This window comes from Cryptomeria japonica, chromosome 7 (genome assembly GCF_030272615.1).
Source record: "Cryptomeria japonica chromosome 7, Sugi_1.0, whole genome shotgun sequence".
NCBI classification, from domain to species: Eukaryota; Viridiplantae; Streptophyta; class Pinopsida; order Cupressales; family Cupressaceae; genus Cryptomeria; species Cryptomeria japonica.
This window is the reverse complement of record NC_081411.1, coordinates 100168751-100188838: the sequence shown is the minus strand read 5'-3', so window position 1 is coordinate 100188838 and position 20088 is coordinate 100168751. Positions and strand designations below refer to the sequence as shown.

At 34.7% G+C, this 20088-nt stretch overlaps 2 protein-coding genes across 2 annotated transcripts; both read right to left on the bottom strand.

The window, feature by feature from the left end:
- Positions 1-570: 570 nt before the first annotated feature.
- On the bottom strand, positions 571-3499 carry LOC131073433 (disease resistance protein RPV1-like). The gene is made up of 3 exons (XM_058009871.2): positions 2402-3499; positions 1960-2271; positions 571-1866 (listed from the first exon to the last, which is right to left on the bottom strand). The coding sequence occupies exons 1-3, from the start codon at positions 3497-3499 to the stop codon at positions 571-573; spliced, it is 2706 nt and encodes a 901-aa protein (XP_057865854.2).
- Positions 3500-3696: 197 nt separating this feature from the next.
- On the bottom strand, positions 3697-4616 carry LOC131073432 (TMV resistance protein N-like). Its single transcript, XM_058009870.1, has 2 exons — positions 4513-4616; positions 3697-4231 (listed from the first exon to the last, which is right to left on the bottom strand). The coding sequence occupies exons 1-2, from the start codon at positions 4614-4616 to the stop codon at positions 3697-3699; spliced, it is 639 nt and encodes a 212-aa protein (XP_057865853.1).
- Between the last annotated feature and the right edge of the window lie 15472 nt (positions 4617-20088).

Genomic DNA, 20088 nt, shown 5'->3' with positions numbered 1-20088 from the left:
AGAAATAATTGTATACTATAATATCTCAACTTAAATTTGTACTCACTAACATCAATAGATCTCTGAAACCTTTTGTATACGAAACACAATAAATTTCTGCTTTCTTAATTTAAAATTAAACAAAAATAGTTTATACTTTCTAAACTATATATATATATATATATATACACTTACATACTTATATATATACATACATACTTAAGATTTTCAGACCTAAGAATATTTAAGTGATTGAATATTATTTACAATTAAATTTGTACTTTCTTATTTTAAAAATAAACATAATAGTTTACACTTTCTAAACTATATATACATACACTTTAGATTTTCAGACTAAGAACATTTGAATGATTGAATATTATTTAAAATTAAGTGTCAATTCACTTGTTGTTTAAATGGCTTATTATATATGAAGCGCACTAGGATTACACCTATAAATGATATTTTTATGCTATTTAAAAGTTTCTAAAAAGAAAATATTTTTACTACAAATATGAAGAGATTACCATGGCACCCGTAGGTGATATAGGTAATTTTAATGTCAATCTCTCAACACTGTCTCCTACTTGTTCAATACAACTCTTCTACACACTTTAGAAGGGCCTGTAATCCTGGACAGGCAACTATATTCAGCTTCTTCAGTGATCCCAAACATTCTGAACCTTCCATCTCCAATTTGGGGCAATTTCGCAAATTAAGCGTTTTCAAAGAAGTCAAGTCTGCAAGCCTTGGAAGCGCTTCTAATTCTCCACAGTCAATTATTTTGATTTTTTCCAATGATTCCAAACCTTCTATACTTTCTATCTTCTTCACTTTGGGGCAATCTACCAATTCAAAATCTTTTAAGGAAACTAATTTAGCAAAACTTGGCAGTCCATCCAATTTCGGACAGTAACATATTGTCATCACCTGAAGCTTTTCAAGGTTAGAAATACATCTGATGTTCTCTAGCAAATCACAGTGCTCTACTTTTATGCTCTCCACTGTTCTTGGCAGGATTTCGACCTCCCTTAAAATCTGATTATATCGAAGAGTAAGAGTCACAAGGCAGGGACAACACTCTTCGGAAATTGAAATCTTGGACACATTCGTAGATGTTATATGTATTTTCTTGATCCTGCACGCTGGCTTGGAGAGATTAAGATTGCCAAGAGAGTCCGGTAAAGATTGCAACTTAACACAAGATGCAATTTCTAGTTCAGATAAGGACAACAAATGCCAAAGAGATGTTGGCAAATATTCCAAGTTGGGGCAGGAAGATATTTTAAGTGTTTTTAATGAGGACAAATCACCGAGAGTGTTTGGCAGGGTTTCCAACAATTCACTACTTATCTCCAGCACTGGCAACTTGCTTAGATGACCGATGTTAGCTGGCAGCTCCCTCAACTTGGTGTCCTTTAAATAGAGCTCTGTCAAAGAAGCTCCCCTTGGGAGGGGCAACAACTCTAGTTTCCTGCATCCATTCAGATTCAAATACTCCAACTTTATCATGTCCTCCAGGATGTCTAAATTCTCTGACTTGAAAGTGAGCTCCTCGCACCCCTCTAAATTGAGATATTCCAGCAGCACCAGCTGCTTAAACGACTGTGGCAACATGGTCAACTGCGAGCAGTAGGATAAATCTAGATTCCACAGGAGTACCAAATTGCCAAAATCTCTGGGCAGGGATGATAGTTTTCTACACCTGGATAAATGTAGATGCTCAAGGGATCGGAGAAGCGAAAATTCGTTAGGAAGATTTGCCATTTCAGAGGATTTGGGCTTAATCCATATCTCTTTCAGGTGCTTCAGATCTCCTATCGACTTGGGAAATCCTCTGAAATTCCCGTAGTCCACGATTCTGACCTCTCTCAATTGCAAAGGAGCCTGCAGCAAATTTTCGAATCATTTTAATATAGCATAAATACAAAAACATTTCTATGTAGATATTTGAAAGAACCATCAAGCAAAATGTTTTACATTCGCATCAGTGTCCCACAAGTCTTCTAAGTTCCGAGCGCCATGAAGCTCCAAAATTCTCAGGCTTTTCAATGAAAGCCACGACGGAAGGTGGCTGTGCTGAAATTGATAACAACGAAGCCAGACCAGATCACTTGGTAGTTGGCCATTTTTTTTATTAATGTAATGTCCTGTACAAACAAGAATCTTCAATCCAACCGAGCAAGGCGTGAGGCCACGAACTCCTTGGTTTGTGTTTACTATGATCTCCCCTTGTGGAGAATACCACTTGTCACCAATTGCGTCTGCTATTCCTCTGATTTGTATTCGTTCCTGAATAATGAAAGGTGAAAAATAAATATCTTATGAAAGCCCTAAAACTGGTTAAATTGCATGCTAAGGGAAAACCACGAGGTTCCTGAGTTATAATTAATGAAGCCGTGAATGAAAACACAAACATCACCTGTTGAGGCAGAATCTTGATAATCTGGTCCCGAAACCACGCACGATAAGGTGTCTGTCGATTTGCGATATCTCTTCCCAAATCTCTCAAGTGATCGTGCATTTTTATGCGATTCCCCTCGTCTATCTCAGCAAGACACTTGTTTAAAAGCCTTTCCCAGCCAAGAAGACCATCCCATTTTGATGCGTCCCATACTGCAATGGCGGTACTGCTCCTTCGCCCAATGAAGAAACACGCTGTATCCAAAAACATCTCCTTCTCTTCTTCATCAAGTGCATCATAGCTAATTTTCAGACGTTCTTTGATCTCGTTGGGCAATATTCCGGAATATTTACCTAATGTGCGCTGCCAATAATCCTTGTCAGACCTGCCATAGAGCTGTCCCCCTAAGACTTTGAGTGACAAAGGGAGCCCATGACAAGAATTTAAGAACTCATCAACGAGATTCTTGAACCCGCTGAGTGGAGAAGATTGTAAGAACGCGTGCCAACAAAAAAGTTCTTTCGCATGAGTGGGACTTAGTGCTCTCATTGGATATATGGCAGAGATGTCCCACGATTTAAGAACATCAAGCTCACGTGTGGTAACAATAATCAAACTTCCATGCCCAAGGTTCTCCCTTGTTGGTAATAGAGTATCCAATTGGTCTGTGTGATGCACATCATCTACAATAATAAGCACAGAAACAGATTTTACACGGGTATTGAGAATCTGTTTGCCTCGGTGAACATTGTCAAAGGATACGTCTTTGACATTAAAGTCCTTCAAAAGTGTCTTCTGTTTCTCTAGTAAGAGGCCCCTCTCTGCAGCATCTCCGACATCAGAGAGAAAACTGGAGAAATTCACGGACAAGCATCTCTTGTTATATATTTCTTTTGCGAGGGTGGTTTTGCCGGATCCACCCATGCCCCAAATCCCGACAATCTGTACATTCTCACCACCAGATTGAAGTGCAATCGTGTCAAAGTCGCGTACAGCTTCGTCCATACCCACTGGATGCTTAGCAACCTCTAACGGCACTGTGTCCATTTCTTTCAATACACGATTCATCACATTCTTCACCACCATCTGCTCGTCACTGAACATATGGAGCTCCATTAAAAAATTGAACAATTTTATAATTTAAAAAGAACCAAAATCCATGATACAGAAGATTTTAATTGATAAATCCGCAGCTAGGCTTAGAATATGAATGGGGCATGTAAAAAATCCGAAGTATTTTACTAATAGACACCAAAATTATGTAAACAGGTATCAATGTCAAACCCTGGCGAAAAGAAAGAGTATGTTTGCACTTATTCTGTATTTTTAATAATGTAGCCATGACAAAATGAAACCCTGTGGAGTGCCATTTTCCACCGGTGAAGTTCTTCTGAAGCGATTCTACCCTTGCTTTCGTGCTCAGATAAGGCATCTGCATACTTTCCTTTTCCCTTAATCGCCCATCTTAAATCAAAAGGCTCAACATGATAGAAGACGGGAACAATTGTTTCGCCAATTTCGATCATAAATGCTAGTTCAGCTAAGCACCAGGGGGACTGAGCATAATGCTCAGAAAAAATGGCTATATGAAATGAAGCACTACGCATTGCTGCTTCTATAGCTAGAGGGAAGAAATCCCCATGATTCAGCTCAGTTTTGTCTAGAAATACTCGTACTCCCGTGCCCTCGAGGGAATTGTAGATACGGCTTGCTAGCGTCTCTTTGACATCTTGTCCACAATGATTAATAAATACCTGGTAGGGCATGTGTTTAGTTCTAGATGAGGATGTAACAGAAGCAGACGCTAGTGGTATTATTTGATCGAAAGCATGCCCACCAGATGTAGAACTGGATGCCATAGATATGAAGTAGAAATGATAAGAAACAAATAAGAAAATTGATAGAAACAGGCTTTAGGATTTAATGCTTGGAAGGCAAAGTCTCACAGGAACAAAGCAAGGTGATTGAAACGGTCTTCAAAGGAAAGCACATGATATGCATTAAAAGGGGAATTTTAGTGCTTATTAAGAGAGATGAGGAGTAAATAGGTACGTAGAATAAAGGGGTATGGTTCGTGCGAGGAAGCGCGTGGAAAATGTCCAGCAAGAAAACAGCAATCCTCAACGCACCAGGTATTCTGCGTTGAAGGGCCGCATGTTGTGATTTCCGCTGCGGACAACAGGATAGCCGTGTACTTCTGAGCGTTACAGAAACATAATGTCTCTTTGACCATTTTTGCGTGGAAAAGGTCGCTGGTGTCTATCCATCATTTGTTTTTATTGATCATTTAATCACAATACATTAATTTTGTCAAAAATTGTTATTTTAGACAATATTTTGTTATTTAAAAAGGTATTCAATGGATCAAGAGTTTGTAACAATAGGACATCTTCATCAAGATTGACTTTGTCATATACTATGATAAAATATTGTGTTCTTTTATTCTGTCCATGTTTTAGGTATAAAGTTTTGGTTTCAGTTATTTATAGATATGTTAGCCTACCTTGCTATTAATTGACATAGTCTTCCTTGTTCAAACCTTTTTGAACTCTCTTAGAATGGGAACTAAATGATTTACCTATTCAATTACCAATGCAATTTTTTATCGATCCATGTTTTAGGTATAAAGTTTTGGTTTCAGTTATTTATAGATATGTTAGCCTACGTTGCTATTAATTGACATAGTCTTCCTTGTTCAAACCGTTTTGAACTCTGTTAGAATGGGAACTAAATGATTTACCTACTCAATTACCAATGCAATTTTTTATCGAACAATTAAAACGTATTTTTCTTTCTAATTCTTCCTCTTAGGTTGTTGATACTCATTTTGTTCATGATTATTTTCTCTCTTTTAGATGAATTAGATAGTGTTTGATGAAGCCTTGCAATGTTTGAATACCTTTTAGATAGCCTCTACTTTCAACATCCAATGGAAAAAGGTGGAATGTTAGAGCCACGCTTTTCAATTTTTGGGTATTCCTTTTCCTTTTCAATATTTTGTCTATTATATTAAGAAAATTTTAATTTTATATATCAAATTAAAATTTTCTTTTTGGATGGTCAAACCCCTTTCCTTTGCTAAGAAATTTCAAAATTTGTTGCATAAGTGCTTGTTTCCATTTATATTTGTTAATCTTCTTGCTAGGTCCCATTCAATGTTTCTTACCAAAAGCTAGAATTGTTGCTCACAAATTTTATCTAGGCCTATTTCAAACAAGGAAAATGAATTTTCCAAGTTTGTTGTCTTCTATGGCATAGTGATCATCTTGGCTTAATTGATGCTTATATTAAAGATAGGAGTTTGCATTGTGTACCAAATAGATTATTTGTGCCTAGGAGGTGTATTAAGCTTGAAATTTTTTGTTTTAATATTGTATTGTTTCTAGTGTTCCTTTTGGACATGGAAGTTGATGTGGCTTGCATTAGAATACCATTCTCTTCATGAAAGCAATAATTTACATTACAACAACATTGTTGCTAAAAGAATTAGGCATGCATAAGAAGCAATCATGCAATGTTTCACTTTGAATGGAAATAATTGTTGATCTGAATTTTTTTATAACTATCATGTTCCTTATGGTGTCCTCCAATGATAATTTCCTATGATGGATCCCTTACAAGAGTTCCCAAGTTAGTGCTTTAAGGATTTGTAAATGTGACTATCACATACCTCTCCTCCAAAAACACCAAAATATAGCTTCCATGGCTAGATTTTAAAGCCAAATTTAAAATTTGGAGTTTTTAAAGACTATCTTGTATTTAAATTTCCCATTAATATGGTTCACAAAGTTGGAATCTATTTCATAAGGCCATGGTGGAAGGACTATAAGTGATTTGTAGATACTTGTTTGAAGTTATAAACATTGCAAGCACTATTCTTAAATTTCTCCCCATTTGCCAATACTTCCTAAAAATAACATGTCATGGAATCTTTATTCCTTAGTTATACAATAGCAAGGTAGATTTAAAATAGTCTATCCCACTCTACTAAGATCCAAATTGACTTAGTTTGCATGATATCTTCTTTTATGGCTATTCTTGAATTTCTCGGCATTTACCAATAGTTCCTAAATGAAATATTTATTTCTTAATTCTACAATAGCAAGGTGGATTTCAAATTGACAATCTCACTCTATTGGGATTCAAGTTGACTCAATTTGCATGATATACTCTATTCTAGGGCCTCTCAATGGGATCCCATCTAATATATCTATCGGTGGTAGCTCCACAAATGATCATTTCTATTCATATGGAAACCCTTAAACATTTATTATGATTTTGTCGATGGGCCTAGGCTCCTTTTTGTTGTACCCTTGATTGTTAAATAGCTCAAATGATAGCCCTTTCCTTGAATAGTATACATCTACTATATTTCCCTAGAATGCTAGTAAGATACACCCAAATTTGGCATGCTTTCAGAGTGGAGATAATTTTATAAATTTAGAGTGATATAAATTATAACTTATATGTTGGTTCTCTTGTGGATAATGTATATTAGCTATAATCTATTCTAATGTCATGTTAAAGATCCAAGTCAAAACTAATAAAGTGGCTCTGAAGCTTTCTTGTTTGTAGACATTAATTGAGCATTAGGCTAATGCCCCATGCATGGTTGTTTATATGCCACCTCCCCTTGCTCGAAGGGATGTTTGTCTACCAATGGGCGTTCCTCTCTACCACTTGGGTGTGAACATGGTTAAAAGGACAATTCCAATTATGAACATCATGGATGCAATGGTTTTCTATACCCTCATCAACATAGATGGATCTCATTGCCACATGAACACTTGTATGCTTCTCAATAAAACTATTCTAATAACTAGACACTAAAAAGTTTCTCTATTCAAATCTTACCATCTCACTTGTGAATGCTACTTAAAAAATATAACATTTTAATGATAAAAATCCAATGATAATTGTTCTATAGTAGAACTACCAATATTTATGATAAAACCTAAAAAAAAAAATTAAAATAAATAAAAAAATACCTTCGATGTCAAACTTTATGACAAAATAGAATAACTATACTGATACTCAGGATTATGTTGGCAGCTCCTTCAACCAAAGTAAACGAAACCTGCCAACATAACCCTCAGTACATGGGAGGTTTATAAAAGAGAGAGTGAAAAGATAGACGAGGTTAAGTAGATGCGGTCAACCTCTCAGATCTTTTATATTATTGTGATTTGTGGAATTTGATTCTTCTGCACTCCTTGCACTCCTTCCCTTCTCCTGCAAAAATTGTATTGATTGTTTCTAAGCGACATAGTTGTCTCTTTTGTTGTCGCTTATTTTAATCTGCTTCTACGCTTATCTTTTATGTGTGTCAACACCTTTTGGTTTTGTTAGCTGGTTAAACTCACTAAATAACAGGCATGTTGTTTTTACTAAACAATCCTAAACAGTTGGCACATTGAATAAAACATGCTAGCTATGCATGCTGAGTTGTTTCTACCAGTTTTCATCTGTCTTTGTGGCCATAATAGTAGCGTTTGCCATCAAAGAGTACTTACATAGCCAAGCACTACACTTTAACTTTTCTTTTCTTTTTTTTGGATCTCAATTTATATCTTTGGCATCCACTTCTACATCCGGTGGACATTCTTTTTGATGAATTAATACCATCTGCATCTACTTCTATTGCATTCACATCGAGAATGAAACACCTGCCCTTCGATGTATTTTCTTGATTATTTAAGAGCAGATAAAAGAAATAACAATTAGATTACAAGGAACAGAAGTACAAATAATTAGAGACGTTGGGGTTTATCATAAAGGTTACGTCTATTTTCAAACAACTAAAATATTATTCACACTTTTTAAATGTATTCTTAAAAAAGTTGTATGTCTTTATAAATAATTATGTTAACAATATTCAGAATTGAACAGCTAAGAGTTATTGGAGAGAAAACATAATAGATGTTGGGTTTCATATCGAACAATCTCTCACTTGAAACCCAACCATTGTTGCAAACCATCAACGATAACAATCTTACATATCGCTATGAACAATGATATCTCTCACATTTCCATTCTTAACATCAATTTAAAAGCAAACTTAAAATAACATTATTTTGTTCAAAGACACTCAGAATTAATCTTTTCCAAACCAAATCAGAATTAATATTTTCCAAACCAAGTCAGAATTAATAAAAATTATAACTAAACATCCTCAATAATTTTGGACCTATCCACATTGTCTTCTAACACAAGACAATTCATAAAGTTTATTAATTTTCTCCAACTTATCAAAGTTCTCTTGTAAAACTAAATTAGAGAGAAACTACAATCCACCTAGTGACCCCAAATCTTGTTGCCCTCCAAAAATAGATAAAAATGTTTCGAAGGACAAAATCCCCTCGATCTTCATGACCTTAATGCAGTCCTGCATTGCATCAAATAATTTATCTTTCCCCAACAAATAATGATTTCCACTATTTTGGAAGTCATATCATTTCAGTATTAATGGATTGCCCATACTCCTAGCCAGTTGTAGGCTCAAAGTTACTAGCTGCCATCTTGGATTGTGATTTTTCTTTTCATTTTTGTCTTAAATACTGGAACATAACCACAATTATCTACTACCATTTTTGAATTGATTGTTTAGTCCAGTATGTCTTGTTCTTCCTTTGAGTGGTTTGGTCAAATGTTTAGTTGGTTTTGTAAGTATCTCTGATAGGAAACATTCTGCCACCCCAAGAAATATTCATCCAATATCATTGTCCCTATGATTTGTGCACCCTATGTACTGACACTAGCATAAAACTCGTCAATGATAGGCACAAAATTTCAGTCTACTATTTGGTCCTGCTCATCATTTGACTCAATTGGAATGTTTCCATATTTCCTGGATGAGACACAAATAGTTCAAAATTCCTGAAAGTCATTTCACCAATCCCTATCTGTGGAAGACTTGGATTTATATTTGCCAAAGGATCAAATGGGTCAATAATTTCTACACTATCATCCACATCCATCCAATCAAGTTGGTGAGCCTCAATGCATTCTGGTCGGAAAAGAATATTATCTCCTTCATTAAAATAAGCATTCATAGACTATGATGAAATATATCCTCCCATGCTAGCACGAGAATGGGCAACAACAATAATACCCTTTATGAATATAAAAGCCAGAGTTGTCCCTTTTGCTAGTTTCACCGTTTGCGCTGCCACTTCTTGGAAACCATAAAAAATAACTTTTGATTCTGATTGTGTGCCACCGAAATCTCCCTGCTCCAATTTGCAGGCATAATCCTCCATAGCCAAGAAGGAAAGTCTCGCTTTCTTCCTCATTGACATATGCTTGGTGTGGCTAGACAACCACTCATCCCGGTCAACATCTTTAGAATCCTCACCCTTCTTATACTCATTCCCATAATAATTTCTAGAAATACTGGGCACAATAATATCCAGTCTCCTTCCATCAGCTTCCACAAGCCTTAGATTACCCAATAGCTTCTCAAACCGAGAAACATCATCCATAACAAGGTTGCTGCTGGAAGAACTAAATGATAGTTGAGAAAAGTAATCACTCAAAAAATTTGCAAATAGGGGAGACTCAAAACCCCTAGAAATATCAAAAAGGTTACCAATAATGCCCTTATCTTCAAACCCATTGTTCCTAATATCGTCAACTCCTAATCCCTCATTCTTAGAGTTGGATTCATCTTCCTCAGCAACGACTTGCAACTCAACAACCCCATTTTTAGTCATGGCTTTGAATGCAAAATTTTGTAATTGAACACTTTAATAATATTCCAATATGCTAAATAGTTTTTCAATGATTGAATCAATTATAATATCTAACAATTACAACATCTAATTGCTCCTAAAACTTCTTTGAGCAACCAAGGCTTCACACAATGACAAAGATTGTGTAGGCAATAAAAGAGTCAACATAGGATGAAAACCTCCCACTTCAAGCTGACTCTCTACTACATAGAGGGTGCCTAATTTTCTTCCCCAAGCAATTATCAAGATCCCTTTTGTTACTTTTCATCTATTGAACTCAAAACTTCACATCCTTGAGAACCCAATTATCTAGCTGAGATTAAATTTTGTTTGACCTAGAGAACATATCTAACATCCTCTAGCATCCAATTCTTTTCATTTTTTCAGCTTTAGCAAAATATCCTTTTTGCTAACAATATCACAAGATTTATTTTTACCAACAAAAACCTTATTGAATTCACCATTTTAAACATTTTTAAAATAATCCTTGTATGGAGAGCATGAAACAAAGCTCTTGAATCAAGCACCCAGATGTTAGTTGCAATTTCTTCTTTGGTTAAAATAAGAATACTTGTATTTTCTTTGTACTCTACATTGGCTTCATCTTCTTTTGGTTGATTTATAGATTTCTTATAGGACCAACAATTCTTTTCTATTCTTTTGATCTTCCCCTATCATTACACTCAAAACATTACTTAATGTTGGAGTGTCACTTGTGCTTTTTGTTGCATTTCTTCGCTTATAATTACACCAACATCATCATCAAATTTCAATGTATTTGAACCAAAAATAGAGTTACTCACTACCATAACCAAAGTATTCCAAATTTCCGGCAAAAAAGACAAAATTTAAAGAGCTCAAAATTCTTTATCAAAACTTATTTTTACAAATTCTAGTTGACTGGTAACTGTGTTAAAACTGTTTAAATATTCTCCTATAGGACCACCTTCAACAATTTTCATATTAAGCAACTACTCTCTTAGAAATACCTTATTTGATGCTGAGGGCTTCTCATACAATTTATCCAAAATACTCATCAAATTAGTAGTTATTGTTGCTTTAGATATGTTAAATGCTACAGATGGAGATAAGCAGAACTAAATCACTCCCACTACTTTTATATCCATAACATCACAATCTTCATCTAGCATAACTACTAGTTTCTTTGTATTAACATGTAATGGCTGCCACAAATATTTCTCATTAGATAGTTGTCCATGTGCATTTTCAACAATAGATAATTGTGTCCATTGAATCTTTTGACCTTTCCTTCTTTGGTCGGCATTGCTCACGCTCAAAATTGAATCTCTCCTACTAAACGATCAAACACAACTTGTTGTGATACCAATTATTTTTAATAAAGATAAATAGGTTTTACAGGAACTTGAAACCCAAAGTTTTACAAACCTAGGCCAGCAGCCAAAAAGACATTAATCATAAGAGAAATAGGGGATAAACTCCACAAAAACCCAACACCGAAAAAAAATAAAAGGTATCCAAAAAAGACAGAAAAGGTCCTCAACTGAGTGAGTGCACCAATTCAATATTCTTCTGAATAATTTTCTTGCTGATTTTCTCGAGATCGTCCGTGATGAATCTAGCGGTACCCTAGTCCTAGTTCCAACTCTTGGTCCTAGTAAAGGGACCCAAAATAGTCTTCCCTCCAGTGGCACTCTAGCCACCCTCCAAAGCATTCTTTTTCTGTTATTTCCACAAGGGAGGATCATTGGCTATGGCTTTGGTTCTATAGTTGGCCATCATAGCATTGATTTTCTCCAAGCCTTCAACACTATTATTCATCACCTCCCTGCTAATTTCCACCAGATTATGCAGGTTATCTTTGATGTCATTCACGTACTCTTCCAGCTTATCAATTCTACACTCATGGAAGATCATCATAGTTTCAACATCTTGAGATATCATCTGAATCATGCTCATGATCTTCTTGGCTTTACTAGGCCTAGGAGACTCCGTGAAAGTTTCAATAATTCACTTAATCCCATCTTTTAGAGTTCCAATTTCCTTATCCACGCACTTCCAATAGCTCTTGTGGCCCCTAGTGACCCCCAAAATCAGGTCTTCTAGCACCTTATCCCCCTTTTTATCACCTTTATTCTCCTTATTCACTATCTCATGTTTCTCATTATCCACATTGATGAGGATGTCTAACCTAATCTCGTGGTCCTTGTCTTTGGACCCACTTGACTTGGTCAATTTTATTTTCTTCTTGATGGGGGTCTCCAGGTCTTTCATTTTCTTGCTTTTGGATTTAAATTTGCTTGCCGCCCACCTTGGAGGATTGTTTTTTCTGCTACTGTTAGTTCTCGGGGTCACCATAGCCTCGCCTTCTCTCTTTGGTCTATACCCAAGGTCCTCTGAATCCTTGATATTACACCAATCCATGGCAGTGCATCTCTGTATTAGAATCAAACTGCACCTCAGGGTTAGAGGAAGAAATGTGGGTTTTATCCATGGGGGAGGGTTTCACTTCATGAGCTTTAGCATACTGCATGATTAACATGATAAGCCCCTCATGAAGGACCAAATTATCTGGGTTCTCATCATGCTTAGTTAAAGTATTTTCCAAGGTTGAAACTAGGGAGAAGGGGATGGAAATAATTTTACCATGTCTAAAATGGTTTAAGATTATAAAATGATATGAGAAAATACTAGCATATTTACTATCAAGAGTGATGTACCTCATGATGAATTCCACCATGTCCGCCCTGAGGGAATTAAGTTCTTTCCTATTGTAGCCACCGTCCACCATTTTAGAAACCCTCTGTCGTTCCTTATCCTTGTCATAAAAAGCAGCAATGACCTCCTCACCCAATTTCCTCTCTCTATAAAATTTCTTTCCCTCCATACAAAGTCCAGTAATAGTGGCAACCAAGGTTTCATCAACATGGAATTCCGCCCCATAAACTGCTAACACACCCTTGTTCTAGCCTTTGACAAAGCTTTCAGTAACCAGGGAAGAGTTTCCATGAAGTCTCTCCAAATAGGGGACCATCCCACCGTCAAAGATTTCCTCCCAAACCTCCTTGTTCTTCTACCACTTATCATAGGTTGTGAGTTCATGCCTATTCTTGTCACCACCCATTCTATTACTCAGACAATCCGGACAATTACTCTCCAGATGCAAAACCAAGAAAAAGAAAAACCAGAAACAGGGTGAGTTGAAGTTTTTAGAGTTTCTTAAAGTGGTAATAATTTGAATTACCATCCAAATGGCTCCCATCCCATCAAAATCTTCCAACATTAAAGTCATTTGTAAGGCCGAAGATATCGACATCATTTCTTGCTAGGTCGCATAGATTTTTTGGTAAGGTTTCCCTTCCGCTCCACCATTTAACAACCACATTATCAACAGCAAAGTTGGCAGCATGATCGGCTAGTTTATTTCCTTCCCAGAAAATGTGTGAAATCTTGAACTCCTCCAGACTGGCAATCATTTCAAGGGAATCCTTGATCAGGTTCAAAATAGTCCAACTTGGCTCTGTACCACCCTTGACGCATTTCACAATGTTAAGCAAGTCACTTTCCAACCAGACCCATCTAAAGCCCTCCTTGGTCGCCATGTGTAGCCCTTTGTACTCTGATACCAATTGTTGATAATTAAAGAGAAAAGAAAAGAAATAATAGTCAGATTATGACAAACAAAAAATTCAAAAATATAAATAATCATAGACAATGAATTTATTGTGGTTCCCCATAAAATTTAGATCCACTCTCAAGTAAGGCAATATATTACTAACAATTTCCAAATGCATTCATACAACACCATTATGCCTTTTATAAATAATTATATCAACAATATCCAGAATATGAAGAGTAAATAGTTATTGGAGGTAAAACAAAATGATTGTTGGTTTTCATATCCAACACACTATGCATTCATAAATCTCCCTTATGTTTGGCCAAACTGGCATTTTTTTGTGGAAATTGGAAAAATTATTGCCCAAAACCCAAAACTTACCAATGATGAAAGCAATGAGTGAAACAGATCTTCATACTTTTCAAAAAGGAAAACATATTAGATAAGAAATTAGTTATTCAATTGCTCATGTAGGAAAAGATAATAAAGGTGAAAAAATGCACTTGTGACAAAGAATCTCACATAGATAAATGAGGTGCAAAGGGAAGTCAACATCCAATGTGATATTCAGATGCTCTTACAAAAATTGATGATGAATTATTGGACCTTGATTCCCTAATGAACCATTTGAAGAATCTCCTCACTTTAGACTTGGGACAAGTTTTCACTATTATATTAGATTGCTTGCATGTATGATGAAGCTAAAAATAAACCATTGGAATGTATGAGAAGAAAACAACTAAGAAGAGATTTTTACACTTTCCTATTTTCATATGAAATAATATATTTCAAGTATTCCTTCATTCATGAACTAGATATGGATAGAATCTAGATCTAGCTTTCCTAGCACTCGTACACTACAACAAGAAAGAAACTAAAATGGAAAAGTCTATCATAAAATATGTATCTAATGGAAAGTAATCCAAGTGACAATCTTGATTTTGAAATTGATAGTAAATGAAATTATGTGATCAAATTGAACATTAATTTTCCATATTGTGGAGTGTCCAGTTTATACCAACAATTGTATGGTTGCTTGTGTGCCACTAGTAGGGATTTTTCTCGACCACAAACACATGCATCTCCAACACTTGTGTGTCAATGTGCTCGTAGTCATAGTTCTATGCGTGGACATTATGGGTATTAGGATTCTCCACATCCGCATGAACATGGATGCAATTTTGGCAACATGGAAAATCCTGTACATCTCTAACATGGCCATTTTGACTAGCTAGAGATTTGAAAGTTTCCTTGCTTTGATCTTGTCATCTTGTTTAAGAGTACTACAAATCAATAAGAAATAGATAAAGATATAGATAGGTCAAACATAGACTAGAGATACATTGTTGATGGCTAAAATCTTTCAAATGTTTGAGGTTGCTTCTCTAATAGAAATCAACACAATATTTAAACAATTTAACTACTATTTCTTATTAAAATGTGATCTCGTTTTATCTACACCATAATAATCAATTTCCTAATGACAATTATTGTTTATAATGGCTACCAATACTTAAGATCAAACCAAAGCGTGTAAATTCCATTTTAACTTTAAAAGGCTCTTGATCAGAAATCATCCATTAAAATTTGAAAACTATATTCATCCTTAGTGTTATATTGGCAGCTTTTTAGAAAAATGTAAACATAAGCAGGTTGATTATTAAGTAGAAAATTGAAAGATAGATGAGGTTAGGTATGCCGCGTGTATAATTGTTGCTATTTGTCAAACAAAGATGCTTCTACGCTCCATCCCTAAAAAGAAGTGTATTGTCTGTTTCTACATGACGCGGTTTCCTCTCGTGTTGCCATGATTCATGACCCTTAGTTCTCGTTGAAGGTTGACCCCACCTTGTTTCCAGTCGGCACATTTATGCTAGGGCTGAGCTATACAAAGTATAAGACGCCAGCGGGTCCACTTGAGGAAAGCAGGAGATTCGTAAAATCTAGGGGCCATGATATGACTTGAAAGCTCCATTGCATAAAAAATGTCTACATATCGGTTGCGGGATTAGATTAAATTATGTATCGACAGCTATGTATACGCTAAATGGTCGTAGGAGCAGCGAACTGTTCGACCGAACGAGAGAGTGACGCCAAGGGTGAACGACAAGAGTGGACGCCCCTCCGCGACAAAAGTTAATCGTGTAGGGCTGATCGACACAAACTGTAAGACACCCCGGCGGGTCCACTTGGGGGTCGTCGTCTATACGGCCGATAGCCAGAACCTGGGAAAGCGGGAGATCCGTTAAAATTTTAGAAATTAGTTTTCGATACATGTAAAGTTTGATATGACTTGACAAGCACCCTAATGCATTAAAAATTGTACGACCGACCCCTCCTAATAAGACTTCCAATCTCCTTCCGTTCAGACTTTCATTAGATTTTCTAGTAAGACGAAGTAGGATGTAGCATCAATTCCATTAATTATTACTAATATAATTCTGATTACTTAGACTTGAGTGCTCAAGAAAAAAAATATGAGGTCGAAGTACAGTGATTTTCATCAGCTTTGTAATCAAGTGATGCAGAATATAGTTTCCAGTTACCTGTCAAAAGCTCATCGCGTGGGGAGACTGTTGGATCTTTGTTGCGTGACAAAACTTTGCATGATTCTTCATCGCTATATTTTGTTTTTGTGTATAGCATTTATCTCCAATGCACTTATTTTATGTTATCAGCTCAATTTTTATTGTTTTAATGATTTTCAGTATATAAGTATTTTTATATTGGGCAGATATTATTATTATTATTTTTAATCGGTAATTGGCCGAAGCCTGACTCACAGCTTAGAATTCCACTTCATATGTCCCTATTAGAAATTGAACTTGGGTCTCCACAATGAGAACCCAGTATTTTAACTAGGTAAGGTCAACCCCTTGGACATATTGGGCAAAGACTATTATTTTAACTAAAATAATTATATTATTAGATGTATAATATTAATTATAAATTATAATTTTTAAATAGACATATATTTTATAATTATAAATATTTTATTATTAGATGTATATTTTTTAACAGACATGTATTTATATAATATCTAAAGATGTATATACATGTATATACACATGTATATGTATATATATGTATATGCATATGTATATACATACATACATATGTACATATATGTATATATATATATATATATATATGTGTCAATGCGTACATATATATATGTGTACACGTATATATATACAAATGTACATGTATATATATACATATGTACATATATACAAATGTATATATATATAGATATATATATATATATATATATATATATATATATATATATATATATATATATATATATATATATATATATACATGTACATGTATAAATATGTACATGTATACATATATATATTACATAAATGCATACATGTAATTGGCCGAAGCCTGACTCACAGCTTAGAATTTCACTTCATATGTCCCTATTAGGAATTGAACTTGGGTCTCCATAGTGAGAACCCAGTATTTTAACCAGTTAAGGTCAACCCCTTGGACATATTAGGCAAAGACTATTATTTTAACTAAAATAATTATATTATTAGATGTATAATATTAATTATAAATTATAATTTTTAAATAGACATATATTTTATAATTATCAATATTTTATTATTAGATGTATATTTTTTAACAGACATGTATTTATATATATATATATATGTATATTATATCTATACACACACATATATGTATATGTATATGTATATATATGTGTGTGTGTGTGTGTACATATATATATATGTGTGTGTGTGTGTGTACACACACACACACACACATATATATATGTACACACACACACACACACACATATATATATATTTACACACACACACACGCACACACACACACACATATACAATTACATATATGTACATATATATATATATATATATACACACATGTATATATCTTTATATATATATACACACATGTATATATCTTTATATATATATACACACATGTATATATATGAAGCATAAATATATATCCTCTATAAACCATTATCAAAGAGAGAGAGAGGAAAAAATAGTTATAATTATACACACACACACACACACACACACACACATATATATGTATGCACACACGCATACATATATATATACACACATGTATATATCTTTATATATATATATATATATATATAAATGAAGCATAAATATATATCCTCTATAAACCATTATCAAAGAGAGAGAGAGGGAAAAAAAAAATATCAATCATAGCAAAATAAAAGACTTAAACATAAAATAAGCGACTCCCTAACCATACAAGGGTGACAACTGACTCAGGGTCGACATCAGTGGAGTGGTATGGAACTTACTATACCGTGCCTGAGATTCGTAGGATGTAATTAACCAAACCCAAGTTTCATTAGCAATGCTATTTTCTAGTATATGTACTCTCCTTGATCGTACTCTCCCTCCCTCTGAGGCTAGTGCACCTCCTGCATCCACTTGTTTACATGAAAGGAATCGCTTAGTACATTCTTATCCTCTAATAGCTTAACATAAGAAACATCAATTATCAAAAAAATTTATTCAATCATTCCCATTCATTAAGTATTTACGTCCACATTGTTTATCCAATCATAATGACATAATAATATTCATGATTCCAAAATTAGGAAGGTGGGATGTAACACTTGGACCTAGAGCTAGTGAGTAGAAAAATCAAATCAGACCTCAACTATTTAATGGTTAGTGTTACATTTGTAAAAAGGTTGAAGTGAAATGATGTTGAATTCAAATAGTAGAAATCTTTGGACTTTCAACGGATATTTTTATACTTGTAACAATCTAGATCATAAAGGTAATCAAGTGTAGAAGAGTTATCAAAAGAAGTGGAAGCATCATAAGAGATAGAAATGTTAGAACAAATAGAAGTTTTTATCAACAAACTCTAGTATGTTTTACCTTTAACAAACTTGGATATATTGCCAAATTCTGTAGAGAAAGAAATTGGAAGAATGGTTTCGTAAAGAAGATTGATATCGATATAGAAAAAGAGAAGATGAAAAAGATGTGGGTGAAGGAATCAAAAGATAATGTTGAAGGAAAATGCAAGGATGGGTCTGCACCCTATGGTCGTGTTAATCTTCTTCTTCTAGTAACTAGACAATATGTGTTGTTTGAACGGGAGAGCGAAACAAAAATATAGTGACCCCTCTTACGGGTTGTTGTTGAAGACATTTTAAGCATGAAAGATATTTTTGTGTTTATCTCTTCATTTGTGAGGTTCAGGAAGTCTATAGAGAATTATTCATACATGCAAAAGGAGAAGTTTGGGCTACTAGATGTTGTTGGGCTGGAGCTAGCCCAGAAGTCAATGCAGGTATGACGAAGGAATAGATTACTAAAGATAATGTTACCATGAAGACAAATTTCTAATGACAAAAAGGTATAAGCTGGTGTCCATCCCTATTAGGCGGAGAATTGTAGTAAGTGGTGATAATTTTCAGTTTATTGTTAGATGTATATTGTTGAGTGGAGCTATTCGAGGTTATGATTCATTGTTCTTGATGTCAAAGGGGGAGAATATTCAATATAAAGCCCTTTGTCCTTGATGTTAGAGGGAGGAAATATTCACTATAGTTCTCTATGTCCTTGATGTTAGAGGGAGGAAATATTCACTATAGTTCTCTTTGTCCCTGATGTCAAAAGGGGAGATATATATAGGTTGATTTCAGATGGCTTTACTATTGGTTGTACAGTTGTGTTGCCATCAATGATAAAGGGGGAGAAAGTTGGAAATCTAAGTTGTGGTGTTGTGTTATTTAACTAATGTCAACTTGTCTTGTGTTGTCATTCATGTCAACCTATCTTAAGTTGTCATAGATGATGAAGTAAGGATGATGTAGTGGAAGTTACAATATTCATGAAAGACAATTTATGTGTTCCAATATTACTGAATAATCTGGTGCAAGATGTTGATGTATTTCTAGAAGGGTGGTACTATAAAATTCTCTTTATGTAGGAAACAATATTATTATATATCTTAGAGGAAGAATACCTTGCATTCCTCTAGTATGTGAAGATTATATGTTGTGATTCTATATGTATGATTCCTTTCATGTAAAAAAGTGGATGGAGGAGGCACACTAGCCTCAGAGGGAGGGAGAGTATGATTAAGGAGAGGATTACAGATACTAGAAAATAGCATTTCTAATGAAACCTGGGTCTAGTTAATTAGACATACATCCTGAGAATCTCACCCATAGTATAGTAAGGTCCATACCACCCCACTGATGTTGACCCTGAGTCAATTATCGGCCTTTCTAATGTAAAAGCAGGAAATTGAGGCTTCACCATGTGTAGAAGCTTATAACAGTGATAGATAGCAAGAGTAGGGCAGTCATTTTGTAGTGAGTT